General features: G+C 42.9%; 1 protein-coding gene across 1 annotated transcript; it reads right to left on the bottom strand.

Annotated features, from left to right (window-relative positions):
• Positions 1-5056: 5056 nt before the first annotated feature.
• Positions 5057-19546, bottom strand: LOC138436438 (neuroblastoma breakpoint family member 6-like). Its single transcript, XM_069582045.1, has 8 exons — positions 19252-19546; positions 18251-18302; positions 17435-17610; positions 16375-16426; positions 15413-15579; positions 11549-11776; positions 9380-9585; positions 5057-6547 (listed from the first exon to the last, which is right to left on the bottom strand). The coding sequence occupies exons 1-7, from the start codon at positions 19544-19546 to the stop codon at positions 9389-9391; spliced, it is 1167 nt and encodes a 388-aa protein (XP_069438146.1). The 3' UTR covers positions 5057-6547; positions 9380-9388.
• Positions 19547-20664: the final 1118 nt, after the last annotated feature.

Raw genomic sequence — 20664 nt, 5'->3', positions numbered from 1 at the left:
GATCCCTGGGTTGGGAAGATCCCCTGGAGGAGGGCATGGCAACCTGCTCCAGTATTCTTGCCTGGAGAACCCCATGGACAGAGGCGCCTACAGTCCATAGTGTGGCAAAGAGTCAGTGTGGCTAAAGTGACTTAGCATACAGGCACTTGCTTATGCTGCTTATACTTTTTTAGTTTTCAGTGGGGCTACTAGAAAAATTTGCATTACGTATGTGGCTTGCATTTTCTTTTCTTTTCTTTTCTTTTTTTTTAATAGCATGGCTCTAGATTTTACCACCAAAAAGGAAACATAGAGGACAGAAGAATTTTTTAAATTACATTCAGGTATACAATTTAGATTGCTGTAATGCTACAGAACAGAAAACTCAGTTTCTTCAACAAATGATTAAAAACAAAAGGCATATAAGAGACCAGGAGAGAGCTAGAGCGAGAGAGTAAGAGCGAGAAAGAGAAAGGAAGGAAGGAAGGAAGAAACCAAGGGTAAACATATATGTAAAGACTTAAACACATATACTACTGACTACAGGTTGTGGATTTTATTTGGATACCAAGAAAGGATACTAACTTAAAAACAATAATTGGAACAACTTTGAACAACATTTTATGATATTAAAGATGTTTAATTATGAATAAATGTAATGCTATGAGGATAATACTTTCAAAAATAGTTCTCATTTAGAGAAACTTATCCATGGGGTCACAAAGAGTCAGGCACAACTGAGCGACTTCACTTTCTTTCACGGATGTAACTGGGGCTTCCTAGGTGGTGCGGTGGTAAAGAATCTGCCTGTCAATGTAGGAGACCCAAGAGTTGCAGTTTGATTGCTGGGATGGGAAGATCCCCTGGAGAAGGAAATGGCAACCCACTCCAGTATTCTTGCCTGGAAAATTCCATGGACGGGGGAGCCTGGTGGGCTATAGTCCATGGCGTCGCAAGCAACTGGACATGACTGAGCACACACTGGCATAATCACAGATGAAATATGATGTCTGAGATTTGCTTTAAATGATATAGGAATAGGTAAGTGGGCGGACTATAGTAAAACAAGTTCAGCCATAAGTTGATAATTGTTCTGTTGTGTCTACTTTTATGTACTATTGAAATTCTGCATTTGAAAAAGAATGATAGGAGAGCACAAGTCTACCTGAAATAATGGCAGCTGAATCTCTCAATATGAAATTCAGAGGGCTAGGGACTAACATAGAGAGTCAAGGACACCACTCAAAACCCTGCCCCAAACCACCAGGGCCCAGAGAACACTATAGATCCCAAGTGGTTTGTATTCAGCTCTGTGTGGGAGCCACACAGCAGTAGCAGGACCAGCAAAGACTCTGCACATAGAGGAGAGGACAGCAGGGAGGGAGTACTCAGGAGGGGACTCAGGTAAAATTACTCACAGAAAGAGCATGTGGATAAACTCATAAGATGTCTGAGACCTGGTTGGCTATAGCTCTGGCGATTAGGGAATTGACAGGAATGGGTTTCACAGTGCAGAGAATCAGAGGGTGGCAACCTTGAAGAGGCCCAATTACTGAGATCAAGTGTGAGACCTAGCAGAAGGGAGCATCCTTCGGATGCTTGTAGTGAAGAAAAAGAATGGTGCAACTGGCAGAAATGAAAGTTCCCACTGAAGGAAACAGAATCCCAGAATCAGGAGACATATGATACCTTTCCCAAAACCTTATCTCTGCTAAGGTAATTGCACAAGACAGACCAAGAACTAAGGAATCAACTATGCCAATCAAAGCACTAGTTTGTTCCTACCTAGAACTAATCATGTAGCAGACACTTATTCCAAGGTGACAAAAAAAAAAAAAAAACATATACAAAGAGTCAAAATGTTAGTTCTTGAAAAGGTTCCCTTCAAAATCACCCACAAAACATAGGATAAATGTAAAATAGCATCTGTATCTGAATTGTTTCTGAACAAAACATTTGTAGAAGCACACAAACACACACATGGGGAAAAGCCCCAAAACTTCAAATAAGAAATGCACAAGAGAGAAGTAGACAAGAAAGAAGAAATGAGAATTGCCAGAAATTAGAAAAAAATTGGAGAAAATAAAATTCTCTGAAAAAGAGGCTAAATGACAAGGTACCTAAGGGATCATAGTTGTGTAAAATTATAAGGGACAATGAACTAAAAATAGTGAAAGATCAAACAGAATAGAAATGAATAAAAGATAATGAGAAAGGATCAGAGAGAAAGTCATAAAGACCTGGGAAAAACAGAACTGGAACAGTCAGCTTTAAGACCTGTCCCAGTAGAAGCTACTAGATTAAAAAAAATTTTTTTTCCTGTGAAACCCCAGGTCTCCCTTTGCCCTCAGTAGAAAGAAACTCAATTTACATTCTACATCTCAACACAACATACAAAGCAAGATGATTTAAAAAAAAAACAATAAATTCATTGTGGAAAAGTCGTTTATGTTCTCCTAAGCTGTTTATTCAGACTTAAATTGAAGAAAGTAGGGAAAACCACTAGACCATACAGGTATGACCTAAATCAAACCCCTTATGATTATACAGTGGAACTGACAAATAGATTCAAGGGATTAAATCTGATAGAGTGCCTGAAAAACTACAGGCAGAGGTGTGTGACATTGTACAGGAGGCAGTGATCAAGATCATCCAAAAAAAAAAAGAAATAAAAAAGGCAAAATGGTTGTCTGAGGATGACTTATAAATAGCTGAGAAGAGAAGCTGAAGGCAAAGGAGAAAAGGAAAGATATACCCATCTGAATGCAGAGAGATAAGAAAGCCTTCCTAAGGGATCAATGCAAAGAAATAGAGGAAAACAATAGAATGTGAAAGACTAGAGATCTCTTCAAGAAAATTAGAGAGACCAAGGGAACATTTCATGCAAAGATGGGCAACAAAAAGGACAAAAACAGTATGGACCTAACAGATGTAGAGGAAGTTAAGAAGAGGTGGGAAGAATACACAGAAGAACTATACAAAAAAGATCTTCATGACCCAAATAACAACAACGGTGTGATCCCTAGAGCCAGACATCCTGGAGCACAAAGTCAAGTGGGCCTTGGGAAGCATCAAAACGAAGAAAGCTAGTGGAGGTGATGGAATTCCAGCCGAGCTATTTCAAATCCTAAAAGAAAATGCTGTGAAAGATGCTGCACTCAAAATGCCAGCAAATTTGGAAAACTCAGCAGTGGCCACAGGACTGGAAAAGGTCAGTTTTCATTCCAATCCCAAAGAAAGGCAATGCCAAAGAATGTTCAAACTACCACACAATTGCACTCATCTCACACGCTAGCAAAGTAATGCTCAAAATTCTCCAAGCCAGCCTTCAACAGTATGTGAATTGAGAACTTCCAGATGTTTAAGCTGGTTTTAGAAAAGGCAGAGGAACCAGAGATCAAATTGCCAACATCCACTGGATCATAGAAAAATCAAGAGAGTGCCAGAAAAACATCTACTTCTGCTTTATTGACAATATCAAAGCCTTTGACTATGTGGATCACACAAACTGTGGAAAATTTTGAAAGAGATGGGAATACCAGACCACCTGGCCTGCCTCCTGAGCAATCTGTATACAGGTCAAGAAGCAACTGTTAGAACCGGACATGGAACAACTGACGGGTTCCAAACTGGGAAAGGAGTACTTCAAGGCTGTATATTGTCACTCTGCTTATTTAACTTACATGCAAAGTACATCATATGAAATGCCAGGCTGGAAGAAGCACAAGCTGGAATCAAGATTGCTGGGAGAAATATCAATAACCTCATATATGTAGATAACACCACCCTTATGGCAGAAAGTGAAGAGAAACTAAAGAACCTCTTGTTGAAAGAGGAAAGTGAAAAAGCTGACTTAAAACAGCATTCAAAAAACTAAGATCATGGCATCTGGTCCCATCACTTCATGACAAATAGATGGGGAAACAGTGGAAACAGTTACAGACTTTATTTTCTTGGGCTCCAAAATCACTACAGATGGTGACTGCAGCCATGAAATTAAAAGACACTTGCTCCTTGGAAGGAAAGCCATGAAAAACGTAGACAGCATATTGAAAAGCAGAGACATTACTCTGCCAATAATGGTCCATCTAGTCAAAGCTATGGTTTTTGTAGTAGTCAGGCATGGATGTGAGAGTTGGATCATAAAGAAAGCTGAGCACTGAAGAATTTATGCTTTTGAATTGTGGTGTTGGAGAAGACTCTTGAGTCCCTTGGGCTGCAAGGAGATCCAACCAGTCAATCCTAAAGGAAATCAGTCCTGAATATTCATTGGAAGGACTGATGCTGAAGCTCCAATACTTTGGCCACTTGATGTGAAGAACTGACTCCTTAGAAAAGACCTTGATTCTGGGAAAGATTGAAGGCAGAAGGAGAAGGGGACAACAGAAGATGAGATGGTTGGATGGCATCACCAACTCAATGGACATGAGTTTGAGCAAGCTCCGGGTGTTGGTGATGGACAGGGAAGCCTGGCATGCTGCAGTCCATGGGGTTGCAGAGTTGGACACAACTAAGTGGCTGAAGTGAACTGACTGAAGCTGTCCATGCATCAAAGCAATAATAAATATGCCAAACTTAGGTAGTCCTCATTCCATTATGAGGAATCTTTAAGGATGAATTCTAATATTTAGAGTTCCTCCAGAACTGACTGAGGAAACTTTGAATTCTGTACATCTGGTCATCATTGCCTATATGTAAGTGTAGATTTAAGATAGTGGGTATTGGGCCCTGCTATGCAGGCAGCCTGGGCATGCTCTTGACCTTCTGCAGGAAATCTGTTGGCACTCTCAGGGTGGAACAACCATCCTGTGCCAGCAGAGGGTCCAAAGGACCCAGTGGGTCTTTCCTCCGGCTCCTACATCTACCCTACCAGTAAATAGATGGGAAAAATGTAGTATATAAAGGCTATACATTTGATTGTGTTGAAATAATACTATAAGAAGTGATAAGTAAAGACAGAAGAAAAAAGTATAATAATGTCCTTGATCATCACAGTGATAAAAAGATGAAGTTGACAGATATCACTTAAAAAATTATGCTTCAAATATTAGAAATGTACAACATACTAAGGGATTAAGAGGTAAAAAAATTTTAGTGTATTAGCTATCTAGTCCTTCCCAAACATCAGATACATACACACAAATATGGCATACACAAATAAAATAAAATAACACAGAGGATAAGCACAATAAATACAATCTACTACAAATGGTAAATATAGCTTAAAAGTTGTGGGAGAGTTTAAGATATAAAGATGAATAGGAAAAGCAAGAATATTTATATTATTTATATCCATATCTACTACAATCAACCATGATAATAATGCATTATAACACTGAATTTTAAAAATGCATTAGTCCAGAGTGAAATTCAACATAAAACCTTTAATAATATAGAAGGGGTAGAAATTGTCCTTCCCACAGCATAAGGCCTGCAATACAAGTTTATAGAATGATAGAATTAGAAAATTTCCAGTGCACAAACACAAATATAATAATTGACACATATCAGGGATGGTAAAATTTTCAGAGAAAGAGTATCACACAATATGATGTTCATACACTCTCAAATTACCACTAATCAAATTATTGATTATAGACAGAAAAATATGTCATTCCAATGAATGGGCCTTATGAGCCCCTGCATAACAAAGTGTCCAATGCTAAAATGGCAATAGTGGTGACAGGAAAAGTGGACATTCTTAGACACCAAAGGGGCTGCACTAGGAAGCACATAGTATACACTAGCTGGTGTTCTTGGCAAAAAGGGTTCACCTGAATTTAATTGTGAGGAAATAATCAGACAACTGCAAAATATAGACCACTGAGCAGACAACTGGCCTGTCCTCTGCAAATAGGTCAATGTCTGCCATCAAAGACATCTATGAAAAGGAGAGGAGATGTTTGTGGTTCCAAAGGACTAAAGAAATATAGTAGTAACACACTATAGTAACATATACTTCTTTAGTCCTTTGGAAACTGAAACATCTCTTCTCCTTTTCTTTTTGTCTTACTTGGGGAGATACTGACTTTTTAAAAATTTTTTAAAATTAACTGTTTGAAGAAAGACAGGCCAGTTGTCTTGTTCAATGATCTAAGTTCTGCAGTTATCTGATAACTACCTCATGATTAAATTCAGGACAGACACTTTCAGCAAGAACACCGTATAGTAAATGCTGTCTGCTCCTAGCACAGTCCATCTAGTGGCAAAGAATGACAGGGTTGATATGGTGCATTCTTCCAATTGCTCCCATGCTGGTGTCTAGAGGATGAATATTGAGGGGAACAAGAGTTAAGGTCTCTCCAAACTGTGTATCCATCAAAGCACTGGTCTCCTTCTCAATGGATGACACTTGGAGGCTGATGAGTGAGATTTCTCCCATCAATTCTGTTTCATGGAGAGTGGCTGTTGGTTGGGATGCTGATTTTCAGGTAAGGATCCCTCCAGTGTTCTGTTTGGGCTTTAACTTGCTGTGTAGGTCTTTTTCATCAAATGGAAAAGGGAAATTTTATGGTGTGGTTTCTTAGAAATTGGCAATATCTTTTCTTAGTTCTTAAGTAACTGGTATCTGCAAAAGACAGAAAGAAAGAGAGGAGAGGAAGGGAGAGAGAGGAAATGTGAGTGTTTGTTAGGTTCTGGTGATAGCTGAGCCTGGAGGGATGGCCACATGGTAACTGAGGCCAGGGGCAGACAGAGCTCTTGTTGACAGTAAGAGCTGAATTGAAAAAGTGAGATCCATGAGTTATAAGGAATACCTCTCTAAACTTTCACCCAGCCTGTGGTACAGCATCTAGGGACCCCTGTCCTCACCCCACTTGTGCTTGGTGATAGCTCAGCTCAATGCTGCTTCCAAGCCTTAACTGGATCCCCCATCACTTAGTCCTCAACAGTCATTTCATTCTCAAATCCCCTTCAACTGGACCAAATGCTAGCTTTCCACACATACCAGGGATGAATGTGCTGCACACTCCTCATGCAGAAACAGACTGCTATGGGAGCAGAGGATCCTCAGTAGAAAAAGACACCCTCTTCTACCTCTACATCCCTGCCTTCTGAGGAGAAGTAGGCTACGGGGAGAATCCTGGAATGTGAACACCAACAGGGACCTCAGAATGTATCCAAGTCCAATTCCAAAATTTAAAGATGAGGAGCTATGCTTTCCTGGGGCTAAGGACTATCCAAAACCACATGGCTTGTTACTGACAACCCAGGCCACAGGCCCTTCCTATACATTTGGGGGAAGGGAGAGGAAAGGCTCCAATCTGGAGAAGTCCATAGTTAATAGAGGGTGTTTGGTCACCCTCCTGGACAGGAAAAAGACTTTACAGAAAAATCCTGTTCCAAAAAGGCTGAGGAACGAATGAAAAAACAGGAAACTTGAAATGAAATCAGCAAAGAGAGAGCAGGGTGTAACTGTGGCTCAACCTATTTGCATCCCATGGATACCAGAATACTATGAAGGTGATTGCGTGCTGGATCCACCTGAGTCATTTCTAGGAATAGTCTCAACATCTAGACAAAGAAAACTCTGAAGTGAAAAAGCATTCATTTTAGATATACTAGATTCTCATGACTTTTTAAATCAAACTTTCCCCAGAATTTCTCCTAGTATTTTATGCTAGCACATAGAAGACATGAAAAAGAAGAAACATTTAAGAATGAGGCCTAAGATTCATTATGGAGTTTTGCATACATAAAATATTTAAAGAAAAAACAATTTGTTGACTCTATAATTCTAAGCCAATTAGTAGGCTGGGAAACCCATTTAGTGAATAGTGAACCACAAGTTGCAGTTGCATTAACAGTAGAAATGAAAACACTGAATTTCATTCTTATGGTAAGAGGAGGTAGTATTTTTTTATTTTTTTGGAAGTGGAAGGTAATATTTTATACTCTGGGTAATGTTTCTATGTAATGTTTATTTTAAATTTACATTTATTTAAATTTCTGTTTACTATAGAAATTGTGAGAAACTTGGATTCAAACAGGGATTATATATCTAATTCATCTGTATTTTTTTTCTCTCATTTCTCTTCTCTAGGTTGTACAGTTGAGAGAAAAATGCTAATTCCTTAATGGCTGATATTCAGCTTTTTTATGAAGCAGCCACATACTGGCCACTGCCATAAATGCTACTGATATCCTATCAAATCCACAGACCTTCTAATCCCTGATGCTATTAGCAGAGTTTCGAAAGATATTGATACCCAAACCTCACCCCAGAACATTAAAATCAGAATTTCTATGGTTTGGGTTAAGGTATTCATATTAGATCAAAACTCACCCAGTTTTTATTTTATAATAGCATGATTTAGAACTACTTACTAGACCTATATATTTCATACCACTCTTTTTTCCTCTCTTGATAGAGTCTACCATGCACTTATTTCCCCCCGACGCTAAAGATTTTTTGGTCTTTCTCAGACCCTCTCATATAAATAACTTGTCTTTTCAACTAGATTTGACTGAAGCAATGACTATCTTGTATATCTCCCTGGGTCTTCATTAATGTGGCCCTAAGTTAATTCACTACAATGCTGTCCTACATTCCCTGCCCTCAGATTCCAAGTCAGTTCATTTTGGGGGATTTTTACTGAACGTGTAGAAGGAGTAATTTCAAGAAAAGAAGGGAAGAGGTCTGAATGCCTGTGCATCTCATGCTCTATGAATATCGAAAACCTGGCCTCTGTATCTCCATTTGGCCAATGTCCCTTTAAGGATCCATCTACTGTCCTCTACCTAATGCCAGTTCCAGTGAGTTCCTGGAAGCCCCCTGCACATTAGCAAAGTTCTGCCCACCAAGGCCTGAGGGGAAACAAGACTCAGGTCAGTCCAGCACTTCTACCTATGACCCAGGTTCTTATTTAGTTTTTGTAATCAGGACTCTTTTTCCTCAGTTTCAACACTTCTTATTCAGGTGGACAAGTTGAGGGTTAAGGATTTTCCTAGGTTAGATTCTCCAAAAGTCAACCCACATGCAAGTAATTCATTAAAACATGATCCTGGAAGAAAGAATTTGTTAGGGAGCAGGGGTGGGTGGGGTGCAAGTAAAGGAAGGAGAGGAAACCAAGAAAGTGTGTGATTTTTGTACCATGTGTTCAGCATGGTACATGCTAAACGACACTCTTACGAAAAAGACCACCATGGATCTGGGCTTCCCTTTGGCTAATAGGAAAGGTCAGAGGGAATAGAGGACAGCAGTAGCACAGCAGAGCTCAGAGTGCAAACAGGAGATTGAGATGGAAGGGCACTGCAGGTGGCAGCCCCCATGGAAAGCCGAGGAAAGACCACACAGAGGTAGTGTCAGCTGTTAAGTGAACAAGTGAGGAAGAGAAAAATCAGTGGGAGATTGAGCTATAACCTTAGATAAGGAGCATAAGGAAGAAGTGCATGGGATTACCTTTGTACCCTAAGCTTGAAGACCAGGGAATCTGCACGCTAGTCTCCATTTGCTGAAGAGCAGTTTTCTTCTGATAATCTTCTGTTTCAGGACACTTAAGCCCTTAATCTTGCTACAGACTGAACACTGAAGCGTTCTTGCTGTGGAGCCCTTATCATCCAGATTGGGAGGGTTCTTCATTCCGATGGAAGCATCCAAACTCAGCTCTGAAGATAAAACCACAGCCAATAGGATCCATTGTTATTTAGGATGTTTCTATGACTTACTCCTCCACCCAGGAAGGACATCAAGTACAGAAACTGTCCAAGAACAGGAAAGGCTATCTGAAAGTCCATGGTGAAGTGAATCCAATGGAGAAACTTTATATATTTTCTTTTTTGTTGATCTTCCTTATACTAGCCAATATTGGTAAGACTGCCACGGGGCAAACATGTTCCCAAACGCCAAAACAGAGTAAAGAAATAAAATTGATGACAACTTCTTTCCTAGGTAGAAAAGACAAAGGCAAGAAATTCCTGCAGGACACAGATTGTACTGTTGGGAGGGAAGAGATCGAAGAGATGGAAAAGTCAAAGTTGAGGGAAAACCTCATAAGAGAAAAGAAGTGAGGAAGTCTAAATTGGAAAAATGTTAAATGTGCATCAATATAGACTTCACACATATATACACAGTATATATAATATTTATACATAATCTAAGTGAGGCATGGAAAATATAATAAAAATGCAACAATACTCTCAAGTGTGTCTGTGTTTGTGTAATGCAACAAATGAATGAAGGAGTCGAGATACGGAATGGATCATTCTAATGGCTTCTTGATGAGCTGAATTTGGAAAAGAAAAAAGAAAAATAAGGAGAGAAAAGCTCTGGTGGGTGACAGGAACTAGGAGTCATGGGGGATGGGAGTCACAGGGTGGAGAGGTATGAAAATAAAGGGTATTAAAATTACCCTTTGCTGCAAAATCTGCTGTGAAGCCTGGATTCCTGCTCATGTTTCCATGGAAGATGACCAGGAAATAGTTACTGAGGAAGTGGGGGTCGGTCTGGGCTGGGAATGTGGAAAGCCAAGGACAAGAAAAGGAGAGACAAGAGGGAAGAGAAGACAACAAACACCAGGAGACCCAGTGGCTCTTGTCAGGCTCTGCACCCCTGCCCGCCCTGAGCATTTCCCTTGAGACTCTCCATGCTGCCACAAGGGGGCGCCTTCTCATCTCAGCTCCTCCTAAGGACCTGGGTCTCTCATTCCTCAGATGAGGCCACAGCCTGAGGCATGAGCGCCAGGTAGCTCCAGGCTCCAGTGGAGGGTAAGGATGAAATGGATGTGAGGTTCTGGAAGCTCTTTTAAGGAAATGTGAACTGAGGTGGACCCAGAGAAGAGGAAAACTAGGAGACGGACATGGAGATGAGCGGAGAGAATGAATTAAATGGAGTGTCATAAAAGAGACTAATGGGTGCACTTCGAGAATGAGAGTAGCCCTTTATTTTAAAATGAGGGGAAAATGATGAAAACAAACTGGATATATAAACAAACATGGACTGAGTTGCAGGGCCAGTGTTTACACCCCTGTTGAATGTTGCTAATACACTGTTACTGAGAGCACCCATCAGGAGTAAACTGCCTTGATGACAGATGTTGAAAGGAGAGGAAAATATTGGCCAAGATACCTTTCTGAGAAAGCAAGGGAAGATGGGGTCTAGAGAAAGTGGAGACTATAAAGCTTATGCTACCGCAGAGGAAAGAACCATTGTGCAGTCGTTTTGTAAGTGTTAAAGCACCAGAAAGACACAATGCTGAGATATTATATATTCATAGTGGTTATCAAGCAAAGTTTAGGGAATCAGATGCTCTGGACATTATATTGTTTAAGATTCCCAACCATATGTAAAGGAGATGGAATTTTTCAAGAGTTCAGATGAAGGACGAGAGAGGTAAATACCTAGGAAGATAAATAAGTTGGCTTAGTTAAACAAGCAGGAATTTGCAGAACCAGGGCCTGAGGCTGAGCTGGTCCTAAGTCCCAGGCTCTTGATCACCTCACTCTATTAGAGTGTCAGAGGTTTCATCTGGGCCGACAGCGGGCGTGGGAGAGGCCCTCTGCCTCCTCCACCCACAGCTTTGTGATGACCAGCACATGGGCCGGAGCTTCCTAATCCCCTCTTCTATCTTACCTAGAAAGAGTGGTCCTTGGTTTCCAGAATCAGAGTTGGAGGTAAAGTCCCAGATGGCGGAAGAAAGACCAAGCATGGCTTTGCTGTCACCACAGTCGAAACGCTGGTCCAGCTGCCGCTGCAGACAATCAGTCACGTGGGTGCTTTTCTGAAGCTGTGCCTGTGAAATTGGCACCTCAGACCCTGGGAAACTCACAGGTCCCCGGTGACAGTCTTCCCAGGTGTCACCTGAAAGGAAAAGAGGGTTCAGTAGGACCAATGGAAGTTTTTTCTTGATAAGCCCTCCCAGAACACCCATGTCTGCTGTCCTAGCCCATAAGTGAAACCACACAAGAACCCAGACAGCAAAGGCAGACATCAGTGTGAAGAAGATGTCATATTTATGGCTGTGGCTGGGGTGCTGAGGAGGCAGGGGCTAGGCTGCAATTTCTTGAAATGAGAAATCACCCACTTGAGTCTAGAGGGTTTGGGTGACACAAGGGGTCAAGCCTCTTTTTCTGTTATTAGCCTTAGTCTTGTAGCCTAGAGAGAAGGTTCTAGATAAGCCTCTAGGCATGGGGGAGAAAGAGTTCTTGGTATCTACCCACAGGAATAAAAGAACAGGGAGAGACATTTGGCCTGAAGGCTTCAGGTACCACTAGAAGTTGAGCTGAGAAAATACAGTACATTCCAGACCCTTTTGAACTTGCTTGCTTGAAATTGTGTCTACCCTTCCACTCACCCGTCCATGTATATATAGAGTCAACTCTATTCCCACATGGGGCAGAGTGGGGATGGATGGTACTAACAACTAGAACTAGTGGAGGAGAGGGCCGAGACCCTGCTGGAAACACCTTTGTGTCTCTTTAGAGAGAGAATACGCGTACACTCCTTCAATACACGTCCCTCCACTAGTGCCTGGACAGTGCTGCGAGTGAAATCTGCTTCTACTTCTACTGTGAAATAAGTACATATCCTCAGAACGTGGGCTAACCAAAGACGTGAAGTGCCCTCACCGGTCCAGGTCAGGCTCATGCGAGGTCACAGCCGCCAGGGCCTGCTCTACACTGCCGTCTGGGCGGCTCTCCTCTCACCTGCTGCTTAGGCATCCGCAGCCTCAACAAGGTCTGTTTCTGTAACTGTCTCTCATGTTCCTCTTCTCTCTCAGTCTTCCAGAGAGCATCTGTGTCTGACTCTCATCAGACATTCATCCAACCTCCTTCTAACTGCTTTCTCTGATTCAGTCCTCTCCACACTCTCAAAGGTCACCTGTCTCATCACCCCCCAATCCTGGTTCATCACATGCTCCTCAGTTGATGGAAATTCATCCTCCCCTCCCTGCTACACAAATCTAACCTCCTCACCCGCCTTTCCAGTGCTCCTGTCTTCTAGTCCCTCTTTCTTCTGCAGCATCACTTCCCACAGCTCCCACTGCAAACCCTCCTAGGACTCAGGCTGGCCCCTTTCTGCCCCCAGGCCTGTACCAGGAGCCTCTGTGAGCTTCCAGGGCTTTTCCCAGAAGCTCTTCTCTCAGTCTGGTGTGCCCTTTATATTTCCACTAGGCAAAGTTCATTAGTCACTAATCATCATATGTTAGGACAATCAGATTTTATGATAATTCATTTGGGCTGAGGGGTAAATCCTTGTACAACATTTGGTGGTTGAAAGAACTGTCAAAACCACGTATCCTCTTATTCTGTAATGTTATTTTGAATCAATGTCTACGATTGTTTTTAATTATCATTGTGCAATTTCATCATCTAATTGTATTTGTCTTTTCTTGAGAATGGATTTTATTGAAGCTATGCTTTGAATATTCTTTGCATTGATGGGATATAAAGTAACCAAACCTTTTATCAAACATCAACAATACTGCCCAATATTGTCAGTGTGGGGAAAAGCCTCCAATACAAGATCAACTTGTACGTTAAAAATCAAGTGTTTGTGAAGTTTCTGCAGGGTTTCTCCCTGGACAGACAGAATGGGGTAGAGCTGACTCCTTGTACCCACATGGCTGCATAATGGCTATCCACACTGTCCTCGGGTTATCATGAGAATCAAGACACAGGATGGATCCCTGTATAGATTAGATATTCTATTCATTCATCTCAGTCCATCTGTGGGGATTGGGCCTTTCCTGGCCCATTGTGAACAATGGACTCCCAGGACTGGGCCGTATCACACACATCTCACACACATATCTGAAGCACATGTCTGAGCCTCACTCATGCTCTTCATAGGAACCCGCACCTGGCTGTCAGTGTTTCTGAGATAGAGCTGCAGTTTTCTAATGGCTTCAGCACAGCCCAATTCACGGTCTACCTGGACCCGTCGTGACAGCAGGTGACCAGGGGACAGGAGGTGGGGAGAGGCGTGGACTCTCACCCTGGCTGATTCTCCAGAGAGAGCCCTGTGGAGCTGTGGCTCCACCTGGAGGGGCTGCAGGAGCCACTGTCTCTGCTCTTGGGACAGAGTGCACAGAGGGTTTGGGAGCTGGCAGATCTGTGTGAGGGACCACAGGGTTCTCTGCAGCCCTCTGGCAACTTCTGTTGAAGATTAAGAGAGTTGCAAATCATTTGGTTCAGGGCAAAGAGGAAACGGGGAGCAACATCCTCTCTTAGTCACTGATGGTCCAACTGCTGAGAGGAGAGGATGCAGCCTGGCCAAGAAATCAGGCCCAGGAGAGGTCAGTGTCCCACGTGCCAGTGGCCAGGAATCCGGGGCAAGTAAAGAGACCTCGCTGAGCCTCAGTGCCCTCGGCTGCACCATGAGACACCACAGCTTCCTGAGAGGGTGCCTGGGAGGGCTGGAGGGGCTACAGTGCACGTGGAGCTCGCTTGGTGTGGAGCATGGCAGACAACAGGAGCACAGCAACTGTGTGCCCCCGTTCTGGGTTGTGAACTGCTGTGATCCTGAGAAAGGCTGTGCCTCTCTGCGCCTCAGGGAAGATGGGAAATAAGAAAGAAACTGCTTCCAGTGTGAAAAGGCACCAACTGACTGATGGACAACATTTGTATGCGCAATATCTTTCTAAAAGAAGTCAGATATAGTCTGATACATAATGGAGTTTCTCCTTGTTTATCAAGATGATCTTATGAGTCAAAGTCCTAAGAATAAAAATGCATCTCCTAAAGAAAAGTAAAAAGAAAAAAATAGCCCTAAAGGATTTCATACTAGGTTTTCATTTCCACACCCTGTGAACTGCTACCCTAGGAGACCTGGCTCATAAATTAGGTCAATACCCCTATCAGATACACAGCTTATGGAGAGTTTCCATGAGATTATACCACTAGGATTGTGTAAAACATTGAAACTATAACCCACACATGGAAGACTCCTTTTTGCTGCACAAAGGATGAAACACAAGGATGTTTCTAGAGGATGGAACAACAGAGACAGATACTTGGCTTTATGGAAATTACAGGGCATAGGCAGATTTGATGTTCCGGATCTAGTATCTAAATGCTTCAGAGGGAGGTAGGCAGCCCAGGGGCAAGATCCGGAGCTGGGGAACAATATAACGTGCATTACAAATATGGAGCAGATCGCAATCATGAATGCAAAGCCAGAGAGCTTGCCAGAAACTATTCAAGAAATAAAATTAGCAGCAAAATTTCATGACTATAAAGATTCTTATCTTGATAAAAAGAGCTCTGTTACATAAATTCCTGCAGGTGAGACCGTGGTAGCTGAGATTCTGCCCTTATCCCTCCACTTGCCCTCTCTGGTCTGACTTGATATCACAAGCCTGTGCTGATGAGTTCAGGTGACAGAGGGCAGCCTGGGGCAAGAAGAATGCAAAGGCTCGTGATGCCTTCTAAAAATTAAAACTGAGAACATAGTTCTAATCAACCTGAGCCTAAGAACCTGTCTGGGAGTACTCACCGTTTACATCTAGAGCCAAGCAAGCTTCTCTTCTCTCTGTTGGGAAGGAGGCACTTCTGTAAGGATGACAGGAGCCTGCCAGATGATGGCCAACAGAAGCAGCCAGATAACCTTCATCCAGTGAGTCTGGCTGGACTTCATTCTCTTCTACCACCAGCTGCTCCACACTGAGATTTGTGGGGTTGGGAGAGCAGAGGGTTAAACAAGAGGGATTAGTCAACCTGGAGCCATAGCTGGTTTTGATAGGAGGGTTAAGGGACAGGTTGCAAAACACAAATGGGGAGTCCCTTAGAGGGAGGTATAACAATCCCCCCACCCACAACTCCCATCAGGGGCCTGAAGGTGCTGGCAAAGGGAAAGGGAGAGAGAGTGAGGGAGAGTGAGCATGAGACGCTCTGAGCACAGAGAAGAAATGACTTCAGGAGGAAGGAGATGAGCCACCCCAGGACACAGAGTCATGTCACACACGTCCTCAGAACATCAAGGGGACTTCAAACACAACATAAGTTTTGTTGACATTTACATGCTGCATACAAATGAACACCAGCACTGGCAGCATCATAGACTCCCAGAAATCTTGCAATTGCAAGACCAATTTTTCAAATATGCAATGTGACATGACAGTTTTCCTAGTTACTTTCATGCCATGAAATACCTGCCAAGGTTGTAACCCAGAGTGACAGAGGCAGTTAAGCAATGCATGCTTGTTTTAATGAAAAGGAGAAAACAGAGGAGTACAAGAAATCCTGTGGCTGATCAGTAGCCCTGCTTCAACGGACTGCAAGTTACTATCATTGAGAGGGATTCATAAAGGGTGAAAACAGACAACCTTGTTACAGGGACAATTTGTGGTTGTCTGAATGGAAGAAATAGGCATGTTCTGATAGCACTTTCTGACTCCCCTGCATGTGAGATGACCAGATGTCACCAGTGATGTTAGACCCAGGTTTCTCCATTGTTACCTTGAAGAGATGATGTCTTGATCTTCCTCGTCCTCAAGATCAGCGAGATTTTCTATGGATAAATTCAGAGAAGTGGATAAACACTTAGCAGATAACTGTGTAAATTAATAATCCAGTGTCCAATGCTGCCACGGGGACAGCAATATCAGCAGTGAGATGATAGGCTATTTAAGAAGGATATTCCAGATGCCTCAAGTGGGATCTCTCAGAGTGTTCTTGGTTTGCTTTCCTGAGCCATCAGGCAAGACCTCCCTGCCCTCGTATATCCTGACCACAGTATTCTCTTCCAAGTCTGAGGAAAAAGTTAAAGATTCACCTTCCCCACAGAATCTGGGGAATAGCTCAACTGCGTTCTAGCAGAATACTGTAATACTCAGGCTTTTCGCATCATATGCTGACTGCTTTCGCAGAATGATGAGTGGAATGAAGAAAACCCCGAATCACATGAATCCTAGTTGTTACAAGGAACCTGCAGTCATTCATGGGGTGGGAAAATGCCAGGGCTCTGCCTTGCTTCATGGAAACATACACGCAAGGTCATGGGAGGGCTCCTTGCATCCTGGGGTCCAGATGATTGGCTTTCTAAGACAATCAATTCAGAGGAGACACACCCTGGGGATGACAGCAGTGACACCAGGGAAGCAACAAATAATTACGGCTGTGAGCACCTCTGGAAAGGCACAGAAATTCAAGGGACACTTTGAGTATGAAAATGGGAGCATTTGGGGCAAGAGGAGACACTACATAGGAATCAAGGAAAAATACAGTCCTCTCTGGACACCTGCACACATACAAGTGAGTCAGTGTGTCACACCAGCCGTGGGTCCATGATCTAACTTGGGGCCTGACCCATAGGCTTCACCTGAATGAAGAAGAGAACACAGCTCCCAGACCCACCTGATGTCTGTACTTAAGCCTCTACCACAGAGTCTGATTCAAATCATGTCTAAAGAGCTTCCAACAGGGATGACAAATCTCAGCACCCCAGAGGCGAGGAGTACAGAGCATACAGAGTCTACGTGGGCATCCAGGTGGAGGTCTATCACAAGAAAATACTCACTGGTTACATCCCGGGCATACGAGACATCCACGTCCTCAAGGGAGAAGATGGCATTGCTCCTATAAGGCCAGAAGGAGTCTGACAGGCCAGGAAGAACCGAGGAAGTCAGATAGTATTCATCCAGAGAGTCCCGTGGGACACCATTCTCTCTCATCTGTGGCAGCTGTCTGCTGAACCTGGTGGGGGAGGGAGGGCAAAAGACTAAGCCAAGGCTGATGAGAAACTGTACAGTCCTATCTGGTTTTGATGGAATGTTTGAGTGGTGAAGTGCGCCAAGGCTCTGGTCCATTAGAGAGAGAAAACTCTGTTTAGTGCGGGAGACACAGCGAGGTTTTACAGGGCAGAAGAGAGAAAGAGCAGCAGGTGCTCAGTGCTCTGGCCAAATAACTGGCTGATGAACATACTGAATTCCCTCTGATGGTACAGCCACGCCTCACACACTGGGATACAGAACCCTGGCTTTCACACTTCCATTTGCATTGCACTGGCATCTCTATGACATGCATGCCAGCACGCTAACACCAAACAGAAGCAGATAGGCATCTCACTCTGTAAACCCCACCTGATATAAAGACTGAGTGCAAAAAAATCACTCTTAGTTCACCTGGTCAGCTGACTTGGGACTTAAACTTGACAAGTAAATAAGAAATGGGAAACAATAGAAGTACCACAGGGAAAGCAGAGAACAGTATGAAATAGGATAATAGTGGTGGGCAAAACGGACGACACAACATATTCAGCCCGTTCTGTTTTTCCCTGGATCAGAGGTCTGCAGATGTCATCACTGCATAGGAGCCCACAGATACTCAAAATTACCTCAGGGCAACCACCTCTGGTCCTTTCATGTCATCGTGATCATTCTGGTTTTCTGCAAATAAATTAACAGAAGAGTTATATCAGGCAAATACCTTTCAAAAACGCCCAATCCTGCGCCTGTCTTCACCATGTGGTAACAGACCATTGAGACAGAAATAATACAGGAGGCCCTAGAAAGAGCCTCATAAGGCGGCACTGGGTTTCCTTCTTGAGCCATTGCACAAATTACCTTCATATGATATGTCATTGGCAGAGTATCGTGGTCCAAAGTCTGTACAAACGGCTAAATACATCCTTTTCCCCTCAGTTCCTGGGGAACAACTTAGCTACAACCTCAGCGTGCTATAATACTCAGGCTTTTTTCATCTGAAATGTTGTTTATTAATGGAATAAGTGATTACACGCTGAGATATATGGGAGTGGAATCCACACACCATCATGTCAAATGAATCTCAAAGCTGCAAACAGTGGCCATTTATCAGGTTGGGAAGTTCCAGGGCCCTGCCTTACCTCAGAGAAACATGCCAAAGAATGACAGTGTGGCTTACCTTCTGGTTTCAGAAGACCTCGAACAAGATGAGTCAAAGGAAAAGAGAGAGACTATGGGTTGGTAGAAGTGAACCAAAGTAGTGACATCTCCAAAGGTATAAACAAGACTGCCAACAGCCTTGGACAGGTGTAGGAACTCAGGGACATTACCCAGAAATGAAAATTAAAGCATTTCACCTGAGATAAGAGGTCCATTCAAAATTGTGAAGCCTGAGAGGTACCTCCTGTGCCACAACTGCTGAGGTACACGTACTTCCGCATGACCGCCTTGGGTAGCGTGGTTTACCACAGGGACCACTATGACAGGAAACTTAGAAAAGTTCATTCATAGAATGTCTTATTTTAAATGCAGTTATAGAGTCTGGTTCAAATCAGGCTTCAGTATGTAAGCCCATGGTCTATCAAAGGGAATAATTCTCCCAGAGTAGACTAGCAGATACATTGAAGACTACCTGGGAGGCCAGTTGGAATTTCATCCTCTTCAGCATGAGAGCAGCCACAGGCTCCATCCACAGCAGATGCCACATTCTCATCATCAAATGCAAATTTTCCATCACGGTAAGGCTGGTTGCAGGCAGAACCTTCCTGGAGAGTTGAAGGTACTGAAACACATTCATCCTGGGATTGCTGGAACTCCACCTTCTTTTCATCATCCAGCAAGTTCACGCTGTGCCAGATGGAGAAGGGATGACAGAAGGTTAAGAGGATTCGACCCCACGCTATCTGGCTGGTTTTGATGACAGGCATTGGTTGTGGTCACAAAAGGCTAAAGGGCAGCCCCCTTAAGGAGGGAAGGAACTCCTCCTGATGTGGAGTGGAGGGTGGCTGCCATGGGGTTGGAGAGAGACAGCACGTTCTCTGGGCAATGGGCACACAACCGGGGGTTGAAGGAGGAGATGGCATATTCCCTGCATGCTAATGTCCTGACCCTCAGCACACACAGAGGACTGGGACAGTGGCTCAAACTTTCCTGCACACATTGTGTTGATCTGGATATCTGTGTCCAAGTGAACACAGCTTTTAACAAGTTACAGATTTGATTTAGTTTGGACTCTCTTCCATATTCCATTCAATTAACATTTTTATTTGCACGAATACAGCTTCAAAATCCGTTTTTCAGAGTTGGAGAAAAAGGAGTTATAGACTAGATATTCTGCCTTCAAGAACTATTTTTTCAATATTTTGGTTTAATATGAATATCAATCTATTTTCTTCCCTCATAATCCAATATTTACAAACATGCTGATGCCAAACCAGTGTAAGACCCAGAGGATCTCACCCTACTTTAACCACTCAGCAGAAAACAGGTGAGTATGGGACCTCCCACGTTTAGTTATTTCACCTGGGTCAACTCACTGTACATTGCTAAACTGAATCATTAAAAAATTGAAATGCACAAACTTGAGAATCCTAAGTAGACCACCCTGTGAAAGAGATGATTGCAGTTGAATGAACAGATGAGAGAGTCACACAGAGGACTTTCTATTTGTCTCTGGATCTGAGGTCTCCTGCTGCCACCACTGGCATTCACAGCCCACAGATCTTCTAATTACCTGGGAAATGGGAGCTCTTGTCCACTCATTGGCTTGTGAAAATTTTCATTGTCTAGTAGGAAATTCAGAGACAGCAGGTCATAACAGGCAAATCACACCCCTGCCATATCTACTCAGTAAGCACACATACAACAAGGACATTAATATTCTCATTGTAAGAACATAATTCTTTAGCAGAGATATTCTGGACACTTAAGTCTTATGAGAATTAGACTGGACTGCGTCCAGACCCATCGAGGAAATTTGCTGCTTCATCTAGTATCTCTCCCAATATCCTTTGTTCTGAGTCTGTATGAGCACTTAAAAATGTAT

Source organism: Ovis canadensis, chromosome 1 (genome assembly GCF_042477335.2).
Source record: "Ovis canadensis isolate MfBH-ARS-UI-01 breed Bighorn chromosome 1, ARS-UI_OviCan_v2, whole genome shotgun sequence".
Taxonomy (NCBI): Eukaryota; Metazoa; Chordata; class Mammalia; order Artiodactyla; family Bovidae; genus Ovis; species Ovis canadensis.
The sequence above is the reverse complement of the archived record's forward strand: the minus strand, read 5'-3'. Positions and strand labels throughout refer to the sequence as shown.